The 13,281-nt window shown below is 30.5% G+C and overlaps 1 protein-coding gene and 1 long non-coding RNA gene across 2 annotated transcripts in view; both read left to right on the top strand.

The window, feature by feature from the left end:
- LOC143042276 (mitochondrial disaggregase-like) overlaps window positions 1–13,281 on the top strand; it is a 49,518-nt gene that overhangs the window by 17,459 nt on the left and 18,778 nt on the right. The window contains exons 8-11 of the mRNA XM_076214537.1: window positions 59–136; window positions 1,040–1,095; window positions 1,819–1,863; window positions 3,900–4,061. Coding sequence (XP_076070652.1) covers window positions 59–136; window positions 1,040–1,095; window positions 1,819–1,863; window positions 3,900–4,061 — 341 coding nt within the window. The remainder of the gene's footprint in view (window positions 1–58; window positions 137–1,039; window positions 1,096–1,818; window positions 1,864–3,899; window positions 4,062–13,281) is intronic.
- LOC143043415 (uncharacterized) lies at window positions 9,951–11,284 on the top strand. Its single transcript, XR_012968373.1, has 2 exons — window positions 9,951–10,266; window positions 11,118–11,284. It is a non-coding gene; the product is annotated as an uncharacterized LOC143043415 (long non-coding RNA).

Raw genomic sequence — 13,281 nt, 5'->3', positions numbered from 1 at the left:
AGTGTATGTCAGTAGTGAATCTAATGTAAAAAATTAACGCAATGACTTTTCATTCCAGCTGTTAGAAGAAAAGAGAATGGATGGTATGATGAAGACCATCCTCTTGTCTTTCTTTTCCTGGGATCCTCTGGTATAGGTCAGTTGGTCTTATCTTTTTTAACATAGACTTTTCCACTAAAAAAATTTATACTTTATGTGTTAAAGGTTTTAGCCTTTTAAATAGCAAATACATAAAAGCATTTGAAAAAACTTATGTTTTTTTAGTTTGGATTTTTATGTTATGACACAAATTCATTATAATGTGAACTTTTTAAAAGAGGGGCGAAAAATATAAATGGACATTCAAACTCATAGATCGAAAACATATACTGACAATTTTAAGGCTAAAAAATGAGAAGGAAGAAGACAAACAGACAAATAAAAGTACACAAAACACAGCATAGAAAACTAAAGACTAAGCAACACAATGGCGGAAGACATTTTAGCACATTGATAGGACATTTGAACGAAAAAAATCAGTCTTCTTAGCGGCAAAGTAGAACCAATTTTAGCGCCTGATTTTTAACCCATTTTGGCAAAAATTCAAATCCTTAAAAATCAAGTGAAGAGCATATAGGATTAAACATGCCTTAAAGTATTGCCAAATACGGCAAAGGTAATCTTTTCCTGAGGTAGAAAAGTCTAAGTATTTCAAAAATTCAAATAGTTAATTTATAATTATGACCATATCAATGATAGTTCATGTCAAGATAGAAATTTTCACATTTTCAGTTAATAAATTTTGACCATTCTTTGACCTATTTTATTTGTAATAAAGTTTTTTCTTCAGGTACCATATTTCATAAAGTTGACATATTTGGTAGGTCCTGGAACACTTTTTAACTTGTGTCATTGACCATATTAAACTGCATTTTGATTTTACGAATAATCATGAGATATTAGCCAATTGAACTTTAATGACACATGAGTTTGATTGTCCTTCTAGTATCTTTCGTCCCTCTTTTGTGAATACATGAAGGTTTTTTTCTGAATTTTTCAGGCAAAACAGAACTAGCAAAGCAGGTAGCAACATATCTACACAAAGATCCTAAAAAGGTAACATGTTTTAAAACAAGTTACTTCTTGTTCACATCTTGGCCAAACATAATTTTTTTTAAAAGCATAATGTTTTTACCAATTCCTCAAATTACTTTTGTTTAGGAGATATTAGGGTATAACCTTTCATTAGTATTTTGTTCATAGAACTTAAAATATCTTTTTTGATTAAGGATATTAAAATAATTAGAAGAAGTGGCATGATTGCAGATGACTTAACTTATTAACCCACCAGAGACCAAATGAAGTGAAATTAAAAACTTTTAGGTCTTAGCAGTACAGTCTTCAACATTGAGTAATACCCACATCAGCTAACATATATTTCAAACAACAAAACTGTCTGCCTGATTTATGACAAAACAATAGACAGTAACAAATATAACAAACAAAAACTAACAAGTACCATTGATTAACTGCCCCTGACTTTTTTCCTTCAATTTATTGTTTTCCCCCCTTTTCTAAATGAGATAGGATTTTCACATTCTTTCTGCACAAAGACAATTAGCAATAAACAAATAGATAGACAAGTAAACATCTGAATAATGACAGACAGAATTTTTGTGTAAAAAAATAATTAGTACCACAATTTGAAATTATGAACAATTTACAAATTTGCATTAATGCATTAATTTTTAAGACTACAAAAAAGATATCCACAAAAATGCAAGCTTAAAATGAAAATTATGACTCCACAGTAGTAAAATGTTTTATAATTCTTTGTAGGCTTTTATCAGAATGGATATGTCAGAGTATCAAGAAAAACATGAGGTTGGTTTCATAATTAATGTATGCATATAAGAATGTCATTTTTATGGAGCCTGCAACTTCTGTTTAAGAAAGCTCTACATAGGGATAGTGTAACAAACTTCTTAAAAACTTAATATTTTGGAAGGTAGAAGATATGAATTCTTCATTCTTTTTTTTAAAAAGCCTTATATTATTAAGTTTCTGTCTGTCATATGTCCATTGTCCTTGGCCTCATTTTCATGGTTCAGCATGTTCAGTGACTGCTTGAAAAACAAAGAGTTTTAGTATTCATAATATCTCTCTTCTTATGAGTAAAAGGATAACTATATTAGATACGTACATACCTTGCAAGGTTCTTATGCCCGTCAGACATATTTCACTTGACCTCGACCTCATTTCATGGATCAGTGAACAAGAATAAGTTTTGGTGGTCAGGTCCATATCTCAGATACTATTTAACTAATAGGTTTACTATATTTGGTGTAATGAATGATTGTAAGGTGTACAACTGCAATGTTTCATGTGATGCTTGGTTGACCTAATTTTCATGGTTTAGTGGTTTAAGTTAAGTTTTTGTGTTTTTTTGTTTTTTTATAATACTGAATGCAGTAGGTCAACTATATTTATTTTACAATGTACATGTCAGTCTGGCATGTTTTATTTGACTTTGACTTGATTTTTACAGTGTAATGCTCAAGGTTATTTTATTGTTGTATTTTTTGTGTGTGTTTATTTTCTAATACTAGAATAAGCAAGAGGTCAACTATATTTGGTGTATGGAATGAATGTAAGGTGTAAGTGTCTATATATGGTAATTATCATCATATCAAGATATCATTTTCATGGTTTATTGGTCAATCTTAAGTTTTCTTCAGGTAGTGAGTTTCTTTCTTAGATACTATTATATTTATGCAATAGGTCTACTATTACTGGGTGTTTGGAATAATTGTAAGGAGTACATTTCTGTGTGGCAGGGTTCATCTGACCTTGACTCTTATTTTCATGGTTCATTGGTCAATATAAAAATTTCATGATTTTTCTTGTATAGTGATACTTTATTAAATCAATAGGTCAACTATATTTGGTATATGAATTAAACAAAGGTGAACATGTATTTCCAACTTGGTTTATGTGACATTGTTCTCATTTTCTTGAATCATGTGCATGGTAACTTCAATTTGCATTATAGCAATAGTACTAATGTAAGTCAGTATCGTCTCCTAGGAGACGATATTAAGAATTGAACAATGGACAGTCAGTGCGTGAATGCTTCTAACTAACTGATTCGAAGATATTACGAGATGTGAATAATCAATGTATATTGATTGGTTAGTAGGACAATCCAAACCTATGTCCTTCAATCCTGAAGAGAACACTTTCCATTTTCATCAGCTAAGAAACAACTAGCCCTTTTTGAAAGGTTAATACTTGTTTGTGTAATAAAGTTGAAAATTTTCTTGAGTATTTTTTCTTTTTCCTTTTTAGAATTTTATGATAAAGGGAAAATCAGACAAATGTACTCTTGCATTAGTTTAATTGTGTAGGATGATCTTGTTCAGGATAAAAAAAACAATCAAAGTAAAAAAATTGAAAACAGACTTGGAATCTGATGTTCAAAAGTTGTTGCTTGTTGACGTGTTTCATAAGTTTTTATCGTTTCTGGGTTTTTATATAGATTCTAAGATGGTTGGTTTTCCCTGTTTGAAGGATTTTACACTAATGATTGTTGGGGCCCTTTATATCTTGATACATTCCCTATTTCAATTTTCAATTTATTGATGTTCAATGTGAGCAAAGGCTCAGTGTTGAAGACCATACTTTGACCTGTAATGGTTAACTTTTACAAATTGTGACTTGGATGGAGAGTTGTCTCATTAGTACTCATACCACATCTTCTTGTATATACATATTATATATATTGGTGCTAGAAATTGAAAATTTAGCACTGGCCCTGAGTAACATATGACCCCATTTTTTGAAATTCTTAAACAGTAAAAATACACCCAAGTTTCTAGAGTGCTTTGAACAGTCATAATTTCTGTTTTTTAATTTTCAAGGTTGCAAAGTTTATAGGATCGCCTCCAGGGTATATTGGACATGATGAGGGAGGTCAACTGACCAAGAAATTAACAGAGAGTCCAAAGGCTGTAGTACTGTTTGATGAGGTGGACAAAGCACATCCAGACGTCCTGACAATCATGCTGCAATTATTTGATGAGGTAACAGTGATTTGTATGAGGATAGTAATGCCTTTTGTCATCAGGTGTCAAATGGTCATTTGCGGCTACCGTTAGTGTTAAATTGGTTGAAATTTTACCGTAGTTCGTCAAAATATCCTTACTGTGATTCGTCAGAGGTCCCAAATAATTATCGTTATTGTCATTTTAACGTGATTTGTCAGAATCAGTTTTTTTTTAATCGTCTTAAAGAAAGTGTACATGCACCAAAAATTACCGTTAACATCATTTGCCAAGAATTTTTACCGTTATTCATCATGAATGTACACCCATCACCACCCTCTTGTTTTGGATCCATTATTCTTTGCAGGATACCAATTTTCATAGATTTTGTGGGTATAGGTAAACCAAGAATTTAAATGTCCGATGAATTACACATTTTCTGTAGGTCTGTACAGAAGCCTTTCCAAAACCACGATATCAAATCTCTATGAAAATGTGATTTTTTCCTGAATCCACAAAATAATGGTATTCAAACTACTTTTTAGAAAACTAGGTTTTTAAAACACAAAGATTTGACTGTAAAGTTGAGGGGGGTCCTATTGCAGGTGATGCAGTGTAATTTTTTTACTTTTAAATTATGACTATTAAGAAAGTATGTAAACCTATTTCTTTTCTGTAACCATTTTTTACATGAGTTAAGGTGTTAGGTGTTATATGAAATTAATGCTATCAAAATTTAAAATGTGAGTTCTTAATTTTGCAACTCTTATCCAGTTTCAAATTGGGGAGGTGGGGCATTTTTTTCTCATTTCAGATTTCAGAAATTAAACAGAAAATGAATTCTTCAAAAAATAAATTTAGACCTGTAACAAGTGTGAATATTGTGTCCACTTTTGCCCTTTCTATTCTGGGTTGGACCTCTACGGTTGTATCAAGGATCCGGAAATTTTTTCATCTAATTTCGGTCATTTTCATACAACTTAAAAGTTGATGCCCCTTTTCAAAAAATGATTGTCAAAATCACATTACTGCATGAGACTCATTATGAGTATGCTCATACTCGATCGTCATGTTCGTAGCATTAACAAACTTGTTTCACTGTTGCATCGCATTTGCTTCATGATTTGTCCTACCATTTTCCAAAAATCGATCAAGAGCAATTAAGGGAAGGCAACAGTTTAAAAATAAAATTATTTTAATGACTCAAAACGATAATATTCTCAGTTATCACTTATGTTTCTTTCGATCCTGAAGTCAAAATTCAAACCGGATGTAAAGCGACAATACTAAAACGAACAATTCCGGACTCATTTCCGGGATTAGTTTTGTTTACCCAAATCACAGGAAATCATCGGCTTTTTAATATTTTACCTTTAATAGTGCAAGAATATTAATTAAAATAGTTGCACTAGCTTTATTTAGGATGAAATTATTTTAAATTTACGATTAATTGTCTAAATCTGTGGAAGAGAATTTCAAGCATGCGTATTACATAGTAAACAAAGCATGTGTGTTAGAAGTTAAAAAAAAAAAATTCTACGTAAATTAAACCAAGTTTTAATTTAATTTTAAATCATAATTGACAATTGTCTGACCTGTTGGGTAATTAAATAATGAAGCCAGTTGGTATGGAATTTTTATTTCTTTATAATAATAGTTTGGAGCTTGTGATTAATTGCCAGGTGTGAATTAAAAACACAGGTAAAGAGATTAATTAGCAATCATTAGTCAATAGCTCCCAGAGGCATTAATATAGTTATTAGGAGGGCCCTCAGGATTATAACACTTTATTGGAGTGGCAGTTTAATTACAGGAAGTCGATAGATAACAAAACAAAAATATTTTCAAAATGGCGATTTTGAAAGTCAATCTCAACGAAATGACCGAAATTATTACTGTTGAAAAATAAAATTTGACCTAAATCCCAATTAAAAGTTTAGGACATTATAGTTTCAGTTTAGGACATGACTGGCAAATATGACCGTTTCCGGACCCTTGGGTTGTATCCAGCTGTGCTATCTATTTTTTTTGGTTATACATAATTTCATGCTGATTATTAAGTGCAAACTGTCTAAAAATCAATTTAAACTGTTTCAGTGCAACATTTAAAACAAGAAGCAATTATTTTTATACATTTGTTTATTATGAGTTACTCTTTAAATTCTCTCATTCTGAAAGTAAAGAAAGGAGTAGGTCCGGTAATGACCGATTTTGGCCTCAATTTTCAGGTTCATCGAACGAAAGATTTTGACCAATTTTTAAACACTTAAGTGTCTACTTCATTTGATTCAATTAGTTTATGTGAAGATTTTAACTTATTTAGTCATTAAAAACGATCCGATTCAAGACCAAATATGAAAAATCTACAAAATATGCCGAAAATGTCATTTTTCAGATGGTTTTTGTCAAAAATGAAAGTTGCCACATCCGTGTTCATCCACAACCTTTATATATGTTATGTATTATCATCAAATAACATTACATTTCAATATTAAGGATGAACACGAATGCGGCCACTTCCGTTTCACACGGAAACCGTCTAAAATTTAAATAAAATGCTAGAATTGTGGATATTTCAGGCATTTAGCATGACTTAATGGTGCTATACTACCCGATATATGTGCATTGTATTGTAAAAAAACAGCCCATATTTATGTAGCAGAAGCATTCTTCTGTCTAATAAATAACTAAAAGTTTACATTTTAACAATTTTGTAAAACTGCTATATTTTGGGGCCAAAAAGGGGTCTTACTGGACCTACTCCTTTATAAAATTTCATGGTCTTTTCTACAGTTATAAATAACACTCCAGAAATTCCAGGCAGATTTTTCAGTTATCTGTGTTGCTTTTATTGTCTGTCTGTTTCCGTTTACCACATCATTTCTACTGGTACTGTGCTTGACATAAATCTTGTCACCTTCCGTAAGTTCCATTAATAGTGAAACTGATTGAGTTGTCCAACCTGAGTCATGAGAATATACGTTAAGAAATAAATCACCATTCTTATTAATCTGAAAACTGATACTAGCATTATCAAAACTTCCCATCAAACTACATGATATATGGTATAGTCCTGATCTTGGTGCAGTAAATTTTCCAGTCTTCTTGTTGTAAGCATTTCCTTGATTGATCTGCACATCATCAAATTTCAGAATTTGGCTACCACTTAATGTCTTGCTTCTCTTAAGAAAGGTGAAGAATGCAGTTTTAGCTGTTGTCTCTGAAACAAACAAAAATAAACTTTATCCAACCCAACGAAAAATTTAAAAAAAAACTTGTTTGATTAAACATTGAAATTTAGATGGTCAATTATGAAAGTCATAGGTCTGAGTCCAAATGATTATTATGGTTTTAGAAATTGCCATTTTAGAAATGATTTTTTTTTTTAATGACCTTTCAAGACCACATATTTTTTTGGAATAAGTTGTTTGGGTCTAAAAAGAAGTGTCTTCCATGCGCATAAAGAGCTATGCAGTGAGATAAAACGGGCTAAACAAGAAGTAAAGTATCAACTAAAGTTCTTGTTATTTCTGTACAGAAATAATGTAAATATGTAAATTATTTTTTCAGTACAATAGGGAATGTCAAAATTTTTTGAAAGTTCTAATTTTGACACTTATTTTACAGGAAGTAAATATAACATGCATGCAACTTTGAAAAACAATGGAAAAACAACAAAATGTGTAAATAATACATCTACACTTTGAAAGCTTCAGAATTGTTTGTTAAACATAACCAAAAAATGTAAACAAGAAATTTATGCAAAAAAAAACAACCTTAAGTGCAATGACCATAGCAATGACCATAACTGTAATAGACCCCCTTCCATCCAACTCTCCCCCTCACAAAAAAAAAAAATGATTTGAAAATTTGAATTAAATTTAAATCTGTAAATACAAATTGAAAATATGAAATGCAATTAAAACAATTCTGTTTGGGCCATTAGGAGAAAATGATTGGGACTATTTTTACTCTATTTTCCAGGGGGGCTTGGTGGTCGAGTGGTCTAAGTAGTTACTACTGTAATCACTTGCTAGTCAACACTGAAGTTGTGAGTTCAAACCTCACTCATGCAGGTGCACTCAACTCCAATCTTAATTGACTAGGATTGTCAGTTTTCGGAAGGTCTGTGGTTTTCTCTGTGGACTCCAGCTTCCTCCACCAATGAAAACTGGCCGCCATGAAATAGCCTAAATGCTGTGCTTAAAAGTGTTGTTAAAACACCAAAAATCAATCAATCAATCTCTTTTTTCCAATTCTCAACTTTTAATTGTTTCTTTTTATATCAATAAATGTAAAATGCCAATAATATTCTTACCTTTCATTTCTTCTTTGTAGGTAGCTATGGTAACATTGTTATAAGTCTTTAAATTGTCTACAGCAGTTTCAACTCTCTTATCAACAACATTTTTCACAAGGTCTTTATTTGCTTTGGAAACTGCGGCTTGTACTTCCTGTTTTATCAGTTCTTTCAGTTGTCCAGTAAGAACTGAAATGTCCAACTCTGCTTTAAGGGGTGCATTCAATGTAGCTATTAAGGGAATGTCAATAGCATTTAAACAATTGTCGTTTTCACACAAAGTCCCTAGACGCAGTTGAAAATTTAGTATCAAAACAAAAAGAAAAAGGTTATGTCCATGTACCATCTTGGAAACCGTATCTCTGACTCGCAGGTATGTAATGTTCTGTTCAATTTATGCTTTACAGAGGTTTTAAAGTAATTGCTTGAAAGTTGTTGTAAATATTGCTTATGATAGAACGATGGGAAAAGCGTTTATCTTTTTTGAAACCTATAGAGTATAAATTTTGAATAATCTATGACCTTTTGCCATCTGTTTTTAAGTATTAAATGTGTATAATGGTACAGATTAAATCTGTCATAGATACAGATTTATAGATGAATTATAACAAATTGACACCTACCCTTACAGAAATGAAAAGTTTGCTGCAATATTGCAACAATATAGCAGCAATATTGCGGCAAACAAATTTGTTTGCAAGAAAGTTGCAGGTTGTTACAGCTACCTGCAATATTCCCGCAATGTTACTGCAACACAATTTGTTTGCAAGAAAATTGCAGCAAGTTTGCTGCAATGTTGCAAGAAAGAATTTGTTTGCCAGAAAGTTGCAGGAACCTTTTCTTTTATTATTTAAGGAATGACTATTTGCAACAACTTTGCAAGAAAAGTTTCTTTAATAATGTCAGACATGTAGTAATGCACCAATATTTGAAGCATTTTAAAATATTACATTTTTAAAGATTTAAGGTTCAAATAATACATAACGTATGGTTTCTTTGAACATTCGGTTGTGGAATTACACCAAATTATCTAAATTTGTTATGGTCATACTTTATTTTACTCAGATAAATCTGGATATTTGAATAATTTATTTGAAATAATCTTCAAATAACAATTAATGCTTATAAAGAATTCCTAAACTACACATTTATCACAATTTTAGATATTTTGTAAGGAAAGAATACTTTGGTATTCATTTCAACAAATTTAATCTAAATAATTGAGTCATAATACTTTTTGTTCTATATGTATTATTATGCCTTTTTGTCACTTTTTTGTGACATTTTTCTATAAACAATATTTTTAATTCTAATATTTTCCATCAAATGAATTTAGCCTCACCTGCAGTTTAATTTCTAGTATCATTATTTTAAAATTATTTATACACAAATTATCTTTCTCAAATCAATAAGTAATATGAGCTGGTGATAGAAATGTAATGTGCCATGCACATCTGGTTTTCATTATCTGTGGAGTGGTAAAGACAGGAAGTACCATAAATTAATGAACACAGAGTTTGAGGCCAAATTAAGGGCAGAGCATTTCTTGTTTGTTTATATTTCCATTATAACTTATAACACCAAAGATAAAAAAAAATGTATTTATAATTATTTATTTATTATAATAAATAACAAAGATTTAGGCAATGGATATTTATAATTATGGGCAAATTTCAAAGGGATCACATTGAAACAATACCCTAAGCAACCTTGATCAACATATATTCAAAATTTGAACTGGACATGAACATGCATACAACAAACAAAGATGACTTCTATCAGGAACAAAGTAATATGAATTTTACAATGGATTTAGACATGTTAGATCCAAAAGATCCAATTGATTCTATTGACACTGGGTAATGCAGATGATAGCCTTCAGTTGACATGACTCTTGGATTCAGGAAGATTGGTGTTTACACACAATTTGGACAACATCTTTTGGTAAGTAAAATGGAGTTGAATGTCCACCATTTTGAATAAGTGCATGCTCTTTAACAGTTCAAATAGTGATAAATAAAGAGTCTTCTTAATTTAATAGAGTTGGCAAAAGTATTAGACAATAGATTTATGCACATGAATATTATCAAAATTGTGTAAGACAGGAGATATTTTTTTAAATCTTTTAATTACTGTATGTTTTAGAAATAACATTACTTGTATTGAAACAAGGAATCTTCTAATAAAAGCAGTTTGGTATTAAATTAGAGATCTGTGATTTAACTGTCCCATTAAGAGGTTTGTCAACAAATGGCAACAATGTATAGCTTTCATATATACACAACTTATCACAAAAATTAACATTTTAAAGAATAGACAAGACCAATTATGTTATAGTTCAATGAAAAACAAATATTCAAAAAAAACAATAATAACCTAGTACTGGCATGAGGTTAAATGTATTCTATAGTTATATGCAATTTCTAGAAGGACTTAATCACTTTTAGACATTGACCCTTTAAGTGAAACAAATTCATTCATAGCAAGTCATTTAACAGTGAGCACCAAATTTGTTATGTTATTTTGAATAGACAGAAAAAATATTACAGTCATTTCTTATAATTTAATACTAAATTCCATTTGAAACCGTAAAACGCTATGAAAAAACGTTGATGACATCACGGTCACAAGACTAAATTATGTATATGGGCTGATAACAAAATAACTTCAGCCAATCAGAAGACACGTTACATCCAAAATTTAACCATATAGTAGTAACTTATATCTGTGTATCTTTATATTTAAGTTATTTTTTTATGTCTACTAATTAAAATTCTTCAACTTTTATTTTGCAGTATTTTTGAAATCAGAAAATTCAACTTTAAGGACAGTGAGACTTACAGAGAAACAGAACTGAAAGCTACACAGATGTAACACGACAACCTATAGAGGACAGAGACCATTTTCAACCTATAGAGGACAGAGACATTTTTTTTTTATTATTAAATCATAAATTTTTAAATGTTTAGTTTTTAATTCCAAATTTTACACCTGAATTGTTGAAAGATTTGCTGCAATGTTGCCGCAATATTGCAAGAAATTAATTTTCCTGCAATATTGCTGCAACATTGCAGCTAATGAACTTGCCGCAATATTGCTGCAACAATCACAGCTACTGATTTTCCCGCAAACATTTGCCGCAATATTGCTGCAATTTGTTGCGGCAATGTTGCAGCAACTGTTTGCAAGAAAACTAATTTGGATACGAAAAATGAATATTTGCAGCAACATTGCCACAAATATTTGCAAGAAGCCTTATTTTTCTGTAAGGGTAAGTGAAAGTAATCAAAACAATTATGAATGACTAATATTTATTATATATATTACACAGGCAGTTTATTCCCAATTGTTCCACTTTTTAAAATTTTAGAGTTCTGATTTTCCCACATGAAAAGCTTTAATTGTCCCACATGAAAAGCTTTAATTGTCCCACATTATTTTACAAGAAAAATGTTCTTAAATAAACAAGATAACTGTTGGTTGTTTTTCTAAATAAACAAGAATTAATTATTGCACATTTTATATTTATTTTATAAAATTATAAAAACAAGTTTTTTAAATTATCAGATTAATGCACTTTTGATTAGAAAATATAATGTTTCTGATTTAAGAAATATATCTACAATGATAGTTTATACCCATTCCATATCCAAACAATTGTACTGAAAAAAGTCAATATTTCTTTAATAATGGTAAATTTGTATATGATAACTCGACCAGACATATACTGTGGATTCATTAATATTTGTTGGATACCAATTTTCGTGGATTTCGTGGGTACAGGAGAACCACGAATTCAAATGTTCAATGGAATACAAATTTTATAAAAGAATGAGTGTAGACTTTGCCAAAACCACGAAATTAAATATCCACGAATATGTAAGTTTTCCTCAAACCACGAAAATTGGTACCCACGAAAATAAATGAATCCACAGTAATGTAATTGAAATTAACATAAAATAAAGAACGACTTGATGTACGATAAAATTGAAACTGCTTAATTAATACAGGTAGCCTTTGTGAGAAATAAATAAAGATAAAACAAATACTTTATTCAAATAATTATATATGGTGTATGTATAGATATATAGATTCCTAATTATTGCATGGCATGTACATTTGTACAAGGATAGATAATATTTATAAAGGTAGATGTTAATAGTTTATAGTGGGAGAATTGTTTTTTCTCATTTGCTTTTCCCCCCGACAAATGAGACAACAAAATCCACTTTCTTTTAAGATGAAAACCGTCTAAAATTTAACTCAAATGCTAAAATTGTGAAGATTTCAATAATTTAGTATGACTTAATGATGCTAGTACCAGATACATGTGCATTGTATAGTCAAAAATAGCCCATATGTATGTAACAGAAGTATTCTACTTTCAGATAAATAGCTGTTTTAGTGTTTACATTATAACAATTTTGTAAAACTAATATATTTTGGGGCCAAAAAGGGGTCTTACTGAACCTACTCCTTAGTTAAATATCCTGTTGGATAATTTTTATATTTTTAGGTTATGAAGATGGATGATAGGAGATTATGCAATATATGGTCAATGTCAGATAAACCGGCATTAGTATGGTTGTATGAGTGCCAATGAGACAACTCCCTCTCCAAATAACAATTTATAAAAGTAAAACATAATATGTTAAGGTACGTACAGCCTTCAACATAGAGCCTTGGCTCACACTGAACAACAAGCTATAAAGGGCCCTGAAATACTAGACTGTAAAACCATTTAAACAGGAAAGCCAACAGTCTTATCTATATAAAAAACATAAGAATAAAGGAATGTTTATGGTAGACTTGTAGAATAAACTTATCATAGATACCTGAACTAAATTTAGTATATACGCTAGACGCACGTTTCGTCTACAAAAGACTCATCAGTAATGCTTGAATCCAAAAAAGTTAAAAGGGCCAAATAAAGTAAGAAGTTGAAGAGCATTGAGGACC

Source organism: Mytilus galloprovincialis, chromosome 8 (assembly GCF_965363235.1).
Source record: "Mytilus galloprovincialis chromosome 8, xbMytGall1.hap1.1, whole genome shotgun sequence".
NCBI classification, from domain to species: Eukaryota; Metazoa; Mollusca; class Bivalvia; order Mytilida; family Mytilidae; genus Mytilus; species Mytilus galloprovincialis.
The sequence above is the reverse complement of the archived record's forward strand: the minus strand, read 5'-3'. Positions and strand labels throughout refer to the sequence as shown.